At 44.6% G+C, this 18,785-nt stretch overlaps 1 protein-coding gene across 6 annotated transcripts in view; it reads right to left on the reverse strand.

Moving 5' to 3' along the window:
* SETX (senataxin) overlaps positions 1-18,785 on the reverse strand; it is a 2,451,437-nt gene that overhangs the window by 2,017,489 nt on the left and 415,163 nt on the right. For all 6 annotated transcript variants that reach the window (XM_044058409.1, XM_044058411.1, XM_044058407.1 and 3 more), the window contains one exon: positions 395-585. In XM_044058409.1, coding sequence (XP_043914344.1) covers positions 395-574 — 180 coding nt within the window. In that variant the 5' untranslated portion in view covers positions 575-585. The remainder of the gene's footprint in view (positions 1-394; positions 586-18,785) is intronic.

The following is an 18,785-nucleotide window of genomic DNA, read 5'->3' on the forward strand; positions in this document are numbered from 1 at the left end:
AAATCAAAGTCTAAACCAACTGTACTAGAAGAAGTGAATAAAGTAACGGAGATAAAACAACTGGAACTGGAATCTTTAGAAAAGGGTAGGAGCAAATTACATAGAGAAAATGGGAAATGTGGGAACAATACACGCACAGGAGGAATGAGGTTTAAAAGAAGGCAGGAGTTGAATGAGCTATGTAATGTCTGACAGACAATGACTGGGCAGATAAGTGATCTATAATGTTTGCAACTAAAATTATGTCAATATGGTTTGTGATGTATAACACTTGCTACTAAGATTATGTCAATGTGGTTTGTTTTCATTAACATAAATGTATGATTGCTTATGCCATAAGTGATAATTTAATAAAAATGTTTCTTGTTTAAAAAAAAAAATACCCATAACTTACCTTGGGTACTAATGGCAGAGCATCTCTTGCCTTGTGATATTCTATCACACATTCTAAACAGTAACAGAGGTCTTCATTGGCTGCATCATGCTCTTCCTGAGACAAGGCTTTGGAGCTGTAACTCTGTAGAAAAAGTAAGGTGGAAGCCCCACCAGGAGTACACCAGCGACATGTGCTCATCCTTCTCGAGCCTGAAATGTAAAAGAAACAAAACAAAAATGTTTGTGTCTTCTAAAAGCACACCTGAAGTGTAAATGTGACAAAAAATAACAACCTAATAGCTAAACTGTGTTTTCACAATACCAAAAACATTTACAGAAACAGCCATTTCCCAACTACCATACAATGCATACACACTGAGTAAAACAAAGGCTTGTCCTACATGCAACAAAATTCATCAAATAAGATAAAATTACAAGTTGTGCAAATTTATTGTAAAGCACAATCATGGTTAAGACATTTCATAGTAGATCCTTGTGAAGTGGACAATGTAACAGCCAATCAGAAAGTATTGTTGTAAGAACTTAACATAACCTTAGATGTCCGTCTCTTCTACATGCTGCTGTATTCATGACATCAGGGAGTTTGCTCTTGGTGAACTCTCAAACATCTGTCCATTATAAAAAAAGTTAAATGCTACACCACGACGTCCTGAGCCTCTTCTCTGACACTGGTTGTAAATGGATGTCGGGTATAAAGCGGACGTCAGCACACATCCACCTCAGAACTGAATGCTGCTAGAGTCTACGACTCATGAGTGGGTACTCCAGGAGTCAGGAATCAGGCAAGTGCGAGGGGGAAGGCTGGGTGGGAAGCTATACAGCAGCATATAGAAGAGAAGGATACCTAAGGTTATGGTAGGTTCTTACACAACAACACTATGTCCTTCTATTCATATGCTGCTGTATTCATGACATCAGAGAAAGTGCAAAAGCTCATGCCCTAAGGAAGGGGAGGTGGACCACAAGCACTTTCCACAAATCCATGGAGGATGGCTCTGGCAAATCCTGGCCTGGCTCTAGAGACCATGTCCAGCTTGTAGTGCCTACTGAAAGTGTCAACAGAGGACCATGTAGCTGCTTCGATGACAGCAACTGTATCTAATCCGTTAAGGAACGCCCCAGAACAGGACACTGCCCTGGTAGAGTGAGCCTTAACGGGGGCTGGGAGAGACTTACCATGAGTAGTGTAAGAGCATGAAATAGTTTTAGATATCCAGGAGGATATGGTTCCCTTGGAAACAGGTTGCCCCAGGGCTCGGGGTTCTTGTGTGGTAAGAGACAAAGAGCCTGTCTGATTTTCATCGGGATTTGGTTTTGACCAAATAATAACGGAGCTGTCTGTGAAAGTACAGTTTTGTACCTACCATAAATGTAGATCTTGGAGTGTTCACCCTGCTGCAGTCATCACACTTGGGTTATCCTGTCAGACGGCCCCGCAGTCAGCCGGAATTCCAAAGCATTGGTCTGGCGTCGGTTGCTGTCACCTCCTCCCTGACGTCAGTGCGCCAGGGGTATATATAGTGCAACCGACGCCATTTTCTTCAGTTTTTCTTACCCCAGATGTCAGGTGCCCCCAAAAAGGTGATCAGAAATTAGTACCAAATGGAGAAACCTCTGCCCAAACACAAAATCCCTTCAGTTATAAGCAAATACATCAGTAAGGTATTGAAGAGACTTAGTCAGTAGATCAGAGGGGATGGAGGGAGGGTAACCTGGACTGCAGCAGGGTGAACACTCGAACATCTACATTTATGGTAAGTACAAAACTGTACTATGTTCATTGTGTTACCCTGCTGCAGTCATCACACTTGGGTTGAATCCCAAAGCTAAGGAAGGGGGGAGGTATCATAGAGAGTTAGTGGAGACAATAAGGCCCTGCAGAATTGCAGTGGCGAAGCCCGCCCTGGTCTTAGAGTAAAGAGGTAAGTGATAGTGTTTGGTAAAGGTGTGTACTGAACTCCAAGTTGCAGCTTCTAAAATCTCCTTGGTTGGAACCCCCCTTAGAAAGTCTGTAGAGGTAGCTGTTGCCCTGGTAGAGTGGGACCTAATGGTAGCAGGAACTGGTTTCCCATGATGAGTATAGCAGAAACGTATGCAATGACCTATCCATTTAGAAATAGTTTGTTTTGATATAGCCTTCCCTTGAGTAGCTGTAGCATGGGATACAAAGAGCTGGTCCGATTTTCTGAAAGCCTTAGTTTTGTCCAAGTAGTAACGAAGTTGCCTGTGAATGTCCAAGGAATGCAGGAGTCTCTCACCATTGTTCTGTGGATTTGGGAAGAAGGTGGGTAAGTGGATGGTTTGATTTAAAGCCACACTGGAAACCACCTTAGGCATAAAGGATTAGTTCGTAGAGAAACTCTGTCTCAATGAAAAATGAGGAAAGGTTCCACTGCCATTAGTGCCTGTAGCTCTGAGACTCTTCTAGCTGAAGTTATTGCTAGGAGCAGGGCAGTTTTCCATGATAGAAACTGAAGATCTGCAGAGAAAGCTGGTTCAAAAGGAGGCAGTGTTAGTTTTTCCAGGACAAAGTTGAGGTTCAATGTAGGTGGTGGAGCTCTCCTGGGTGGTCTAATTTTTTTGCCCCTCTGAGGAACTGCCTTAGAAGAGGATGTGAAAATAAAGGTGGATCCGTGTTGCAGTGAGCTGAAATAGCTGAAGCATGGATTTTAATGGAGGAAAAAGAAAGTCCTTTGTGCAACATCTCAGTTAAATACTGTAGAATGTGAGGCATGTGAGGCTGAATTGTGTCTTGGTCTTTAGCTTGGTTCCAGGCACAAAACCTTTTCCATTTGTCCGAGTAAGCCTTCCTGTTGCTATGCCTCCTGGCTTCCAGAACAACATCCAGAACTGCTTGGGAAAGAGGAGCTCATTGTATGTTTAGTTGATTTGCCATGCAGCCAGATTTAAAGTTTTGAGCTGGCTGTGAAGAATCTGATTGTTTTGTTGTGTGAGCAAATGGGGGATTTTTGGCAATATCCATGGTGGGCTGTGAGCCATATTTCTCAAAAGTGGGTACCAGTGCTGGGGCTATGAGAATCAGTCATGGTCTCTCCTTTTTGACTTTCAGAAAAACCTTTGTGAGGAGAGGCATATACTGTCAGGTTTTTCCAACAGAAAGAGAGTGCGTCCACTTTCCAAGCTTGATGGTGAAATGTCATTGCACAAAATTTTGTTAGTTGATAGTTTTGAGGACTGGCAAACAGGTCTACGTCTGGAAGGCCCCATTTTTGAGTTATCATTGCAAATATTTGTGGATCTAGTTTCCACTCGTGGGGATCCTTGATGTTTCTGCTGAGGTCATCTGCCAATGTGTTCTTCTGTCCTGGCAGGAATTGAGCTTGCAACTGAACTTGGTAAGCCAGAGCTGTGTTCCATAAGATCATTGCTTGCCTGCATAGAGGGTAGTAATGCATACCCCCTTGTTTGTTTATGTACCACATTACTGTGGTGTTGTCCGTCTTTATTGCAAGTTGTCCTGGATGTAGCAGATCCTTGAAGGCTGTCAGACCTTTCTGTACAGCTAGCATCTCTTTTTGATTTATGTGCAGATTTCTTTGATCTGCAGTCCATAGGCCTTGAAGGCATTGTCCTGCCATGTGTGCCCCCCAGGTGTAATCTGAAGCATCTGTTGTGATAGTTTGTCTGGCTGGGGGCAAGGTGAAAGGCTGACCCTTGTTGAGGTGACATGCCTGTGACCACCATAGAAATTCCTGTTGTAGGCAGGGGATGAGAGATATCATTGTGTCCAAGCTGTGGCTGTGTTGAGACCATACGCTTTTTAGGTACCACTGTAATTTCCTCATATGCAGTTTTGCAAATGGTATTATTAGTATGCAAGATGCCATGAAGCCCAAAGCCTGCAGAAATTTTCTTGAAGTTAATTGGGTCTTTGTTGCCATTGTCCTGAAATATTGAGTCAGTTGTAGTTGCTTGTCTGGCGTAAGATAAGCCTTCTGGGCCGTTGTATCCAAGCTGGCACCCAGGAATGTCATTTTTTGTGAGGGTACTAGTTTTGACTTCTTTTCATTTACTGTGTACCCCAGGCACTTTAGTAGATGCTTTACAAAGGCCAGATGATGTAGGAGGATGTCTTTGCTTTCTGCTTGGATGAGGCAGTCGTCCAGGTATGGATATATTTGAATTCCTTTGTCTGCAGTATGCAATTACTGGTGCCAGGCATTTTGTGAAGACTCTGGGTGCAGTAGATAAGCCAAAGGGCAGTGCAGAGAATTGGTAATGGGTTGAACCTGCAATGAAACGGAGGTAACTTCTGCAACTTTGTCTGATTGGGACATGCAGGTATGCCTCCTTGAGGTCCGTTACTAGCCATGCTTCCTTGCCCAACATGGGATGTAGCTGCTGTAGAGTTAGCATCTTGAATTTGGGTACTTGTAAGTAAGTGTTTAGAATTGAAAGGTCCAGAATGGGTCTCCAGGCATTGTCCTTTCTGGGCACTAGAAAGAGTCTTGAATAAAATCCTTGCCCTTGATCTCGAGTAGGTACCAGTTGAATGGCTCTCATGTCCATGAGAGCTGTAATTTGTTTTTGTGCCTCTGCCCATTGATTTTGTGGCAGGTTTGGCATTCCTCTTTTCATTGGCAAGGTGTGAAAGTGGAATCTGTATCCTCGTGAAATTATGTCTAGGATCCATTTGTCCTGTGTGACACTGTGCCAGTTGTCTGCAAAAAGTGCGAGTTTTCCCCCCAAGGGGCTGCCAAGAGAGTATTGCTTGGCCAGATGAGGTGCAAGTCATTGAGTTTGCCTTCTGGTGGATTGAGACCTGTCTTCTCCTCCCTTCTGTGTTGTAGTGCCCCACTGACGAGGCTTAAACTGGGATTGTGGTTGTCCTCTGCCCCTTGGGCATCTGTATTTACCCCTCTGTGGTCTGTCCGTAGCTGGAAAGGACCAATTTTTTGTTGGCCATTTTCTGCTGAAGCAAGGGGGTTGTACCTGTAGGAAATCCTTGACTGTCTGCATAGATGTTGCCTTATCCTCCATTTTCTTTAAAACTTATTCTGCTTTAACTCCAAAAAGCACATCCTGCTGTAAGGGAGCATCTAGTAATTTTGCTTTAACATGATCAGGCAGAGTTTGTTCCTTTAACCAAGCATGCCTACATATAACAGACCCAGTGACAGCTGCTCTGCAAAAGGCCTCCAAAGAATCAAACCCACATTGTAAGGTATGCTTGCCCACCTGCTCAGTGGCGTGCAACAGATCCTGTACTTCTTTCAATTCAGATTGTTGAGGGAGAGTGGTTATTCTTTGCATTAACTGAGAGATTAGGAATTGCTGATATTTAAGCATGTGAAACTGGCAATTCAGTGCCCTCATAGCTAGTGTGGCTGAGGTGTAAACCTTTTTCCCCCACCTGTCTAGTGCTCTGGAATCCCTCTCAGAAGGTACTGGGTTTTTAGCCATAGAAGCCTTAGCCCCCTTGGGACCCTGGGAGATGGTCTCTGGCTCAGCTGCAGGGCTTTTGTAAAGAAAGTTGTGGGAATCAGGCACTCTATAGTATCTGTCAGGCTTAGCCGGAGCAGGAGGTAGAGAGTCTGGGTTCAAACTGGATTCTAAATAAACATCATCCACAATGTCCAAAACTGGTGGAATGGCAAGTGGTCTGTGTTGGGGGAGTAAAAGAAACTCTCTGAGCCTTTTCTTCGAGTCAGAGTTGTCCTGACCTTCCCAGTGAAAATGTTCCCTCATAGTGTGTAAAGTCTCCCCAAAGGAATAGTCTTCAGCAGGAGAAGCTGAGGGAATAGAGTCCTCAGCATCAGAATCTTCATAAGGAGAGAAGGAATAATCTTGGTCCTCAGAGGAGTCTGAAGAAATGGACAGTTGTTCAGAGGATGCATTATCTTCCTCTTGTCTAGGTCTTTTGTCAGGAGGGGGCTGGGAACCCCTGATTAGAGAGATCAAATCTTCAGCCATTTTGAGCATCTGTTTCTTAGGCATAGGGCCTTGGACAGGAGACTGAAGTGCAGTCCTTTTAGATTTAGTAGGAGTCTTCGACTTATAAAACGTTTTAATGGTGAGAGTCGTCGGTCTGAAAACGCCTTCAGAAACCGATGGCATTTCTGTAGCACCGACGTCTTTTGAAGCAATGTCGTCGGAAGGGCCTGAACTAAATGGCTGCGTAGGCCTGGTGCCTTCCGCCAAAATTTCTGTAGTGGTCTCTGGTTCCAGATCTGCGGTAGTCAGGGGCTGCGTTGGAGCCTCACTGAGGACCGGAGACCGGATCAGCCGAGGCCTCGGAGTCTGGCTTAGGCCTGGGCTGTCTTGTCCTTATCCCTGCGTTTTTTGTGCACGCCGGTAGTCGGTTGCTCCGATGGCATGGTGTAGTTAAATTTCCTACCGAAGTAGTGTCATGCGAAATCAAAGCGTCTTTTAATAGTACACTTATTAAACCTAGCACAAAACCAACAAGAAGTGACGTCGTGGTCTCGGCCTAGGCAAGGTATGCGAAAAGAATGAAAATCCTTATGAGGTATTTGCTTCCCACAAGAAATACAATTGTTAACTTTTTCTGACATCGGTCTGAGGCAAGAAAAGTTTCCCCAACGGGGTACTTAGCTTTATAGAAGACTTCGGTCTGAAATTCGAATTCAAAAATCTCAGGAGTCGGCCGACCGGCACTTGTGAACTGCTTCTGCTTCGGGCACCACGCGGCAAGAAAGACTGAAGAAAATGGCGTCGGTTGCACTATATATACCCCTGGCGCACTGACATCAGGGAGGGGGCGACAGCAACCGACGCCGGACCAAGGCTTTGGAATTCCAGCCGACTGCGGGACCGCCTGACGACAGGATAACCCAAATGCGATGACTGCAGCAGGGTAACACGATGAACATCATCTAGGGAATGAAGTATCCTCTCTGCCTTGTTCTGTACAGAAGGGAAAAAGTTAGCAGGTTTATAGTATGATTTAAAGACAGCTCATTGACCACTTTGGGCATGAAAGAGGGGTTAGTGTGCAAGCATACCCTATATCCCTGTGGAAGATAGTGAAGGGGGGATCTACCATAAGGGCCTGGAGTTCTGAAACTCTGTTTGAAGGAAGGGAGCGTCAATTTCTCCAGGACCAAGTTAAGATCCTAAGAGGAAGGGCATAGTTTTCCTTGGGGGTCTGGGATGAAGTGCACCTCTCTGAAAGAGTTTGACTTCTAACCTGGAAGCTACTACTAAAGGCATACATGCAGAGATGGTAGACAAATATATTTTAATGGAAGAATAAGATAATCCAGACTTCTAATCTGGAAGCTAGAGGAGGTACTAAAGGAAGACATGCAGACATAGCAGACAAATGAATTTCAATGGAGGAATACGATAATCTGGACTTCATAAGGTCACACAGATAAGACAAGACCACTGAAGGCTCTACTCTCAGTGGCTGTAGGTTATTTTGTAGACACCACAATGAAAATCTCTTCCATTTTGACAGGTAGGATTTTCAAGTAGTCTGTTTTCTGGCCTCCTGCAGAGCCTGGTTCACGTCCTCTGAGTGAAGGTGTCTGAAGGGAATCAGTGCCCTATCACCGACAGTGTGAGGTTCAGTGTGGACAGCTGGGAGTGTAGGAGTGTTCTGTGTGAGTAGGTCCATTCACTGGGGTAACTTCTGGTGATTGCCCTTGATTAGGTGAAATAGAAGAAAGAACCAATGCTGCTTTGGCCAACAGGAAGTCACCAACAAGATCTGAGGCTGTTCCTTCTGAATTTACAGTAGAACTCGTTGTATGAGAGGGAAGGTGGGGAATGCGTAAGTGTACATCCCCTTCAAGGAAATCGAGAGAACATTCACCTTTCAAGCCTCTGGATGAGGTACCCTGGAACAGAAGGTCGGGAGTTGTCTGTTCATGGGGGAGGCGAAGAGATCCACATCTGGGATACCCCAATGATGGACCTGGTCAAGAAACACATTCCTGTTCATCCATTTGTGGGACAGGGTCATGGTCCAGCTCAATTAATCTGCCATCACATTTTCTGCAGAAGGGATATAAACTGCTTGGAGAAAGATCTGTTCCCCCAGAGTGATTTCCCAAGCCTGCAGTGCTAGTCTGCAGAGGAGGTAGGACCTTGTCCTCCCCTGCTTGTTGATGTACCATAGCACAGTGGTATTGTCTGTGTACCACCTCAGAGTGCCTGGCAGAAAGTGATCCTTGAAAATTTCCAAGGCCAATATCAGGGCTCTCATTTCTTTGATACTGATGTGTTCCTTCTGTTGGATTTGGGTCTAATGTGTTCCTCACTCTCCAGTTTCTTAGGGTTGCACCCCAGCCTATGTCTGGAGGCATCCATGAAGAGATCCTGGTTGAGAGGTATGGGCAGGCCAGGATTCTTCTGAATCTGGGAGATCCACCAATTGATTTCCCTGGTTAGCCACGGTAGCATGGGAATCATGAATTCCAGAGGGTGCAGGTGTTGTTTCCAGACTTGAAGTTAGATAGCACTGGAACTTCCTCATGTGGAGCATTGCCAGGGGGACCATGGGGATAGTTGAGGCCATAAACCCTAGGTAGAAGTCTTACTGTCTGAATCAGCCATATCAGCCAAACCCCCCATCCCACCCACCCACCCCCAAGCTAGGAATGTAGAACCATGGCATACCTAGTCATGTGAGATTGATAATTAATGGACCTAACGGCCAAAGTCAGAGAAGTATGCACTTTTTATGCATATCTCTCCATATCACTGCTGTCCTTGTCAGGACAAAACTTGAAAGAGAATTGTGGTTTGAATGGCTTAGTTCTGAATAGGGAAACAGGATCAGATGAAGGACTTTTATACACATACTTATGATCCCCAGGTACTGTATAAGACCTGTCTGGCTTCTTGGGGGTGCTGGAGGTCGACAGTCAGGAGCCTGAGAAGCTGCTGCAAAAGTATCCAGAAAGGCAGCTAAAACAGGCAGGATTACACATCTCTTTTGAACCTTAGAAACCTGGGACTAGACCCACTTAGACAGTTCCATCATACAAACCACTGTACCCCCCAAAAGATAATTCATCAAAGAGATTCACAGGATAACAAATCTTCCTTATTAGAATCCAGGGCCAAGGGGGAGTGCATTTGTAAGGAATATGCTAAGGATTCTTCATCACAGTTGAACTCTTCATCAGAAGACTCAAAATCGCTAGGTCTCTTAGAAGGGGGGGGGGGTCCAAGTAGCAGAAGCAGGGACAGACAACTCGAGTTTCACGGTCATAAGAGAATTAAACAGCCCCTGAGTAAAATCCTGACACTCTTTGTGAGGATCCTTTGGCACAGAAAAGTACAGTTTTGTACCTACCATAAATGTAGATGTTCGAGGATCCACATTGCTGCAGTCCTTACTATTGGGTAGTCCGCTGTCCAGTCGGCCCGAATACCAGAGTATAAGGCTGACGTCGGTCAGGGCGCATTAGACTGACGTCAGTACGTCAGGGTACTAATGCGCATGACCGACGTCATATCCTCAGTCTTTTCTTGCCCCAGATGTCAGAAGACCCTAAAAAGACAAGGCCCAAAATACCTGCACCAAACATATGTACAATATATACAAAAAGATATATACAAAAATATCAGCATATAACCTCACCTACACAACCACCCCTAAACACAGAGGGGAAGGAGGGAGGGTAAATTGGACTGCAGCAATGTGGATCCTCGAACATCTACATTTATGGTAGGTACAAAACTGTACTATGTTCTTCGTTCCACATTGCTGCAGTCCTTACTATTGGGTAGAATCCCAAAGCAGAGGTAAGGGAGTCTGGCAAATCATAAAGAAGTAGGAGCTGACAACATGCCTTGCAAAACAGCTGTGGCAAAACCAGCCCTAGACTTAGAGTAGATAGGAAGGTGATAATGCTTAGAGAAGGTATGCACTGAACTCCAAGTAGCTGCCTCCAAAATATCCTTAGTTGCCACCCCTTAGAAATGCTGTTGAAGTGGCAGTAGCCCTAGTGGAATGAGGCCTAATCCCAGCTGGAATCTCCTTGCCATGATGGGAATAACAAAATGCAATGCAAAACCCAATCCACCTAGAAATAGTTTGTTTTGACACAGGCTTGCCCTGAGAACTCAAAGCAAAAGAAACAAACAACTGCTGAGACTGCCTAAAATCCTTAGTCCTGCTTAAATAATAGCAATTGCCTGTGTACATCTAAAGTGTGCAAAATCTTTTCCCCTTTATTTTGGGGTCTGCATAAAAAGTAGGCAAATGAATAGTTTGGTTTAAAGCCACACTAGAAACCACCTTAGGCATAAAGGAAGGATTAGTACGTAATGATACCCTATCCTTATGGAAAATCAAAAGGCTCTACTGCCATAAGGGCCTGCAACTCAGACACCCTTCTTGCAGAAGTAATAGCCAACAGAAAAGCAGTCTTCCATGACAAGTATTTCGATTCAGCAGTAGCCGCAGGCTCAAAAGGTTGTAGAGTAAGTTTTTCCAACACAAAATTGAGATCCCAAGCAGGAGTAGGAGCTCTCGGGGGTCTTATATTCTTTGCCCTCTAAGAAACTGCTTGAACAAAGGATGTGAAAACAATGGTGGGTCACAATCATAGTGAGCTGAAATTGCTGCAGCATGAATCTTAATGGAAGAGAAGGACAAACCTTTGTCCAATAACTCAGTAAGATATTGAAGAGCCACACTCAAATTAGGCTCAGAAATCTCCAAATTCTTTGCTGTACTCCAAAATAAAAATCTCTTCCATTTTTCTCGTACACTTTCCTTGTACTAGGTCTTCTAGCTTCCATAATCACATTTAAAACTTGTTGAGGAAGTTGAGACCTGCTGTGTTTCAACACAGAATATGCCAGGCTGTTAGATGAAGAGAGTGAAGCTTGACATTGAGCAGATGACCGTCCTTCTGAGATAACAGATGAGGAATCAAAGGTAAAGGCCATGGAGGCTTCCTTACCAGACTCCTTAGTAGTGGGTACCAGTGTTGCCGAGGCCAATCTGGAGCTATCAAAATCATCCTTGGCTTGTCTTGTCTGACTTTTAATAGCACCTTTGGAAGAAGAGGCAGAGGTGGAAAGGCATATACATGAAGGGTTTTCCAACTGAAAGACAGAGCATCCACTTTCCAAGCTGTGTGATGAAACCCCTTTGTGCAAAACTTTGGCAGCTGGTGGTTTAGTGGAGAAGCGAACAGATCTATGTCTGGAGTTCCCCATGACACTGTCAATTTCTGAAATACATGAAGATCCAGTTTCCACTCGTGGGGATCCATGATTTGTCTGCTTAACACATCTGCTAAGGAGTTCTGTGCTCCCGGCAGAAACCTTGCCTGAAGAGTTAGTTGCAAGCTTAGCGCAGTCTCCCATAAAATCATTGCTTGCCTGCATAGAGGATAAGAATGTGTTCCCCCTTGCTTGTTGATGTACCACATGACAGTTGTGTTGTCTGTTAGAATCAACACCTGCCCTGGAAGAAGTAACTCCTTGAAAGCCATTAATGCAAACTGGACTGCTAACATCTCCTTCATGTTGATATGTAGATGCTGTAGTCTGGCAGGCCACTTGTCTTGTATCCACTTTCCATTCAGATGAGCTCCCCAAGCAATGTCCGAGGCATCTGTCGTTAAAATCTGACTCGCCTCTGGCGGGTCACAGAGAGTCCCTTGTTTAGGTGACATTCCTGAGCCCACCACAAAAATTCTTTTTGAAGGCAAGGTATTATTTGAATGACAGTGTCCAAATCCTGGCAGTGCTGTGTCCATACATTTTGAGATACCATTGTAGCTTCCTCATATGCAGTTTGGCATTGGGAAGCACCAGAATACAAGATGCCATGAACCCTAATGCTTGAAGGACTGTCCTTGCAGTCAGCACGGACTGATGAGATAGTTGATGGAAGTAAAGTGATAGACTCTTTTGTTTGTCCGGGGTTAAAAGGCCATCTGGGCTGCTGTATTCAGTCTCACACCCAGAAAGCACATGTCTTGAGAGGGTACTAGACTGGACTTTATTTCGTTCACAGAATACCCTAGGCATCTTAGCACTGCTATAACATATTCAGATGCTGTAGAAGGTCTTCCTTTTCTTGAGCCAGAATCAGGCAGTCGCCCAAGTAAGGATAGATTTGAATTCCTTTTAGCCTGAAGTAAGCTATCACTGGAGCCAGAACCTTTGTGAATACTCTGGGCAGTAGATAAGCCAAAGGGCAATGCAGAGAACTGATAATGAGAATTTCCAGCTCGAAACGCAGATACTTCCTGCAACTTAGTCTTATAGGCACATGAAGGTAAGCTTCCTTGAGATCTAAAGTTACCATCCAGTGATCTTTGCCCAGAAGAGGTAAAAGCTGTTGTAACGTCAACATCTTGAACTTGGGAATGTCCAGATAAGTGTTGAGGATAGATAAATCCAAAATTGGTCTCCACGTGTTCCCCTTCTTTGGTACTAGGAACAGGCGAGAATAAAATCCTAGGCCCCTTTCTGATACAGGGACTGGCTGAATGGCCCCTATTTGGAGTAACTGAGAAATTTGCTTGTGAGCCTCTGTCCTTTGTGGAGGAGGAACGTCTGGCATGCCTTTGAAAGGGGCAATGTATGGAAATAAAACCTGTAACCGTGGTGAATGATATCCAACACCCATCTGTCTTGAGTAATTAAATCCCAATTTTCCTTGAAAAGAGACAGTCTTCCTCCCAAAGGAGCTGCCAGACGAGAATCTACTGGCAGCTGAAAAGGCAGGTCATTGGGTCTGTTTACGAAAGGACTGACCCCTGCCCTCACCAGAAGTCTGAGCAGGTGGACTCCTGTTCTAGGCCTAAAAGAACCTTGAGCTCTGCCCCTACCACGCCTAGACCTACCCCTAGACTGGGAATCATAAGCAGGATATGTCCATCCCTTAGTAGGCCAATTTCTACTAAACTTCGTGGCTGCACCTGCAAAAATCTTTAACAGTTTGCATAGACTTTGCTTTGTCCTCCATTTTCTTTAAAACTGCTTCCACAGGCGAACCAAACAACACATCCGACTGTAAAGGAGCATCCAAAATCCTTGTCTTAACATGCTCAGCTAAATTCTGATCCCTCAACCAGGCATGCCTGCGAAGAACAGAACTAGTGGCAGCCACCCTCGAGGAGGCCTGTACAGCATCAAAACCACATTGCAAGGAATGCTTACCCACTTGTTCAGACACATGAACTAAATCCAGCAACTCTTTACACTCAATACCTTCCAAAGCATCCACCTTAGATTTCAGTTGCAAAAGGAGATAATTTTGATATTTAAGCATGTCAAACTGACAATTCAACGCCCTCATGGCTAAAGTGGAAGAAGTATACACTTTCTTTCCCCATCTATCCAAAGCCCTTGCCTCTTTATCAGTGGGAACAGGGTTTTTAACCACAGAGGCCTTAACACCTTTAGGTCCCTGAGAAACAGTTGTCGGGTCTGCCCTAGGACTCTTAAAAAGATACTTATGAGCTTCAGGCACCCTATAGTACCTATCAGGTTTAACAGGAGCAGGAGGCAAAGAATCAGGGTTCAGGAAGCCTCTGCAAAACATCTTCCACCACATTCAACACAGGAGGTATAGCTAAGGGCCTATGCTGGGGCAAAACAAGAATTCCCTAAGCCTTTTCCTGGAATCAGAGTAATCCTGGCCTTCCCATTTAAAGTGCTCCCTCATGGAATGCAGAGTCTCTGAAAATGAGAAATCCTCAGGAGGAGAAGCTGTAGGAGTGGAATCATCCACATCAGAATCAGAATAAGGAGGATACTCCTGCAAATCTTCCGAAGACTCAGAAGCCTCTGAACACTGTTCAAAACTATCAAACTCGTTCCCTAGGCCTCCTAGGGCATAGGAACCTCTACTCTCAGTGGCTGTAGGTTATTTGTGAACACCACTGTAATGAAAATCTCTTCCATTTTGACAGGTAGGATTTTCAAGTAGTCTGTTTCTGGCCTCCTGCAGAGCCTGGTTCCCTCTGAGTGAAGGTGTCTGAAGGGAATCAGTGCCCTATCACCCGACAGTAAAGAACCAATGCTGCTTTGGCCAACAGAAGTCACCAACAAGATCTGAGGCTGTTCCTTCTGAATTTACAGTAGAACTCGTTGTATGAGAGGGAAGGTGGGGAATGCGTAAGTGTACATCCCTTCAAGAAATCGAGAGAACATTCACCTTTCAAGCCTCTGGATGAGGTACCCTGGAACAGAAGGTCGGGAGTTGTCTGTTCATGGGGAGGCAAGAGATCCACATCTGGGATACCCCAATGATGGACCTGGTCAAGAAACACATTCCTGTTCATCCATTTGTGGGACAGGGTCATGGTCCAGCTCAATTAATCTGCCATCACATTTTCTGCAGAAGGGATATAAACTGCTTGGAGAAAGATCTGTTCCCCCAGAGTGATTTCCCAAGCCTGCAGTGCTAGTCTGCAGAGGAGGTAGGACCTTGTCCCCTCCCTGCTTGTTGATGTACATAGCACAGTGGTATTGTCTGTGTACCACCTCAGAGTGCCTGGCAGAAAGTGATCCTTGAAAATTTCCAAGGCCAATATCAGGGCTCTCATTTCTTTGATACTGATGTGTTCCTTCTGTTGGGATTTGGGTCCCTGTGTGTTCCTCACTCTCCAGTTTCTTAGGGTTGCACCCCAGCCTGTGTGGCAGCATCCAAAGAGATCCTGATGTGAGGGAGGGTATGGGCAGGCCAGGATTCTTCTGAACCTGGGAGATCCACCAATTGATTTCCCTGGTTAGCCACGGTAGCATGGGAATCATGAATTCCAGAGGGTGCAGGTGTTGTTTCCAGACTTGAACTTAGATAGCACTGGAACTTCCTCATGTGGAGCATTGCCAGGGGGACCATGGGGATAGTTGAGGCCATAAACCCTAGGTAGAAGTCTTACTGTCTGAATCAGCCATATCAGCCAAACCCCAAGCTAGGAATGTAGAACCATGGCATACCTAGTCATGTGAGATTGATAATTAATGGACCTAGCCAAAGTCGAGAAGTATGCACTTTTATGCATATCTCTCCATATCACTGCTGTCCTTGTCAGGACAAAACTTGAAAGAGAATTGTGGTTTGAATGGCTTAGTTCTGAATAGGGAAACAGGATCAGATGAAGGACTTTTATACACATACTTATGATCCCCAGGTACTGTATAAGACCTGTCTGGCTTCTTGGGGTGCTGGAGGTCGACAGTCAGGAGCCTGAGAAGCTGCTGCAAAGTATCCAGAAAAGGCAGCTAAAACAGGCAGGATTACACATCTCTTTTGAACCTTAGAAACCTGGGACTAGACCCACTTAGACAGTTCCATCATACAAACCACTGTACCCCCCAAAAGATAATTCATCAAAGAGATTCACAGGATAACAAATCTTCCTTATTAGAATCCAGGGCCAAGGGGGAGTGCATTTGTAAGGAATATGCTAAGGATTCTTCATCACAGTTGAACTCTTCATCAGAAGACTCAAAATCGCTAGGTCTCTTAGAAGGGGGGGGGGGGTCCAAGGAGCAGAAGCAGGGACAGACAACTCGAGTTTCACGGTCATAAGAGAATTAAACAGCCCCTGAGTAAAATCCTGACACTCTTTGTGAGGATCCTTAGGCACAGAAACCCCAAGTTTGATTTTCTGTTTCTTTTTTAAAGGAACATCTGCCTTGACATATCTAGGAAGTTCAGACCCCTGCTTAGTCAATGAGGGTACCAGGCAACCTTTCCCCAATATTTGGGAACCGCCCATACCTCTAGGATATAATCAGCTGTGGTTTCCCCTCTTTACCAGTACCAAATGTATGCAACAAAGGAAGGAACCCCAACAGGACACATCTTTAGAAGACTCAGCAGATAAACCAGCTCAGTGAACTGTGGTAGCCTTTGGACTGGTGGAAAATAGGATCGGAGGATTAAGCATCCATACGTTATATATGTAACTTACACCTTGCATACAGGACATACGTCTGACATACGATGCCTGGAAAGTACAAAGGCTTTGGTATACTGGCCAGATATTATTCTATCCTCAATAGGATATCCCAAGAGTAAAGAATACTGCAACAGTGATAAGGAAAGATGTCCACCGTTACCTGTGCCAGAATGGAGTCACCACAATGACCTTTGGATAGTCCTCCTGAATCTTCAGAATGAACCTCGTTATTACTGGACAAGGTGTAAAAGCATGGGGATCATAGACTGGCAGAGTTACAAGTGCCAACATAATTTATTAGTGGACAGGGTGTAAAAGCATGGGGACCATAGACTGGCAGAGTTACAAGTGTCAGCGTCATTTATTAGTGAATAGGCTGTAAAAGCATAGGGACCACAGACGACTAGCAGAGTTACAAGTGCCAGCATAACTTACTAGTGGACAGGGTGCAAAAGCATGGGGACCACAGACGACTAGCAGAGTTACAAGTGCCAGCATCATTTATTAGTGGACAGGGTGTAAAAACATGGGGACCATAGACGACTAGCAGAGCTACAAGTGCCAACATCATTTATTAGTGGACTGGGTATAAAAGCATGGGGATATAGACAACTAGCAGAGTTACAAGTGCCAGCATCATTTATTAGGGGACAGGGGTATAAAAGCATGAGGACCACAGACAACTGGCAGAGCTGTATGTGCTGGCATCATTTATTAGTGGACATGGTGTAAAAGCATGGGGACCACAGACTGGCAGAGTTACAAGTGCCAGCATCTTTATTAGTGGACAGGGTGTAAAAGCATGGGGACCACAGACTGGCAGAGTTACAAGTGCCATCATCTTTATTAGTGGACAGGGGTATAAAAGCATGAGGACCACAGACAACTGGCAGAGTTACAAGTGCCAGCATCTTTATTAGTGGACAAGGTGTAAACGCATGAGAACCACAGACGACTGGCACAGTTATATGTACCAGTATCATTTATGAGTTCTGATCTACCTTGTGTGTTCAAAAAACCCTGCACTTTTACCTTCATAGGCACTGCTCCCCAAGCAAAGTCTGAGGCATCAGTTGTAACATACTGTATAGGAACTGGAAAAGAAAATGGGAGAACTGGATTTTGGTAAATTTGGTCTCTTCACCACTTAATCTCCCTTTTCACAAATCCCACACCTGGAATCTGGAATGTTAGGGATGCTGATGTTGAGACCAAACAAATTTCCCTCACAAAGACTGCAGTCAGAATGGAAACCTCGGGAATAGATTCTCCTGTGGTAGAAAAGCTCTTTGAACTGATGACTCTAGAAGACACCCCAGAAAAACAATCCTGTGAGAAGGAGTCAAATGAGTCTTTCATATGTTCTCATTGAGCCCTAGTTTGTGTAGGAGACTGGTCACCCAAGCGAAAGATTCCTGACACTTTAAAGAAAACTCTGCAGATATAAGCAAAAATCTAAACAAAGAAATATTTGAACACCTTGCAGTCTTGCAGTATCACAGGAGCTAGAGTGCTTTTGAATAGGTCTGGAGCAGTGGATAGACTAAAGTGTAATGCAGAGAAACTGATAGTGTGATCCAGACGCAGAAAATCTTAAGAAACAATGGAAATCTGGATCTACATGAATGTGATGATATGCATGTTAGTCACCAAAAAATACAAATGGGGATTAAAAAGTTCTGTCTTGGCATCTGTGTTGTCTTCCTTCATTCATCCTCACAAAAGGGTTTTGGATCTGACCTTCGGATCAGGCTCGTCCACATTTCACAGACTTGGATCCGAATCTCAAGCTCCTCAATCATAGCCACAATGCCCTTCATCCACCCAACTACCTCAGATCGATTTTGCCAAATCCAAACATCAAAGATCAGCAGAAGAGACTCAGACATAGGACATAACACTTCTGAGATCATCCAGCTTCCTCAAGAAGAAAGACAAGGGGATGGTTGGGTGGGAAAGTGAGGATGAATGAAGGAAGACAACACAGATGCCAAGTTATGGTAAGACATAACTTACTTTTTAATCTGATGTTGTCACCTTCATTCCTCCTCACAACAGGGGCAAAGTCCTCAGATACGTGAACCTTGGGTGGCCCGCATGGTAAGATATGCCGGAGCACCATCAAACCAAAGGATGCCTGCTCCTGAAAATAACACCCAATTTGTAATGCGACACAAAGGTATGATTATTAGACCATGCAGCTGCCACACAAATGTCATCAATAGAGGTTCTAGCATAGTAAGCCTAGGAAGTAGCCATAGCTCTGGTAGAATGTGCCCTCAGAGGTTTAGGTAACTCCAACCCTTCAGACAAATAAATGAAAGAAATGCAGTCAGAAATCCATTTTACCAAGGTAATTTTCAATACCGTTTGTCCAAGCCTATTCGAAAAAGAAGGGTATAAAAAGCTGATCAGACTTTCTGTATTGTTTGGTTCTGTGTAGGTAAAAATGGAGCTGTCTAGAAGGTGAAGGACATACCCCCCTTTGTTACAGAAATTGGGAAAGAACACTGG

Source organism: Protopterus annectens, chromosome 16.part0 (assembly GCF_019279795.1).
Source record: "Protopterus annectens isolate FY-2018-M chromosome 16.part0, PAN1.0, whole genome shotgun sequence".
Lineage (NCBI taxonomy): Eukaryota > Metazoa > Chordata > Ceratodontiformes > Protopteridae > Protopterus > Protopterus annectens.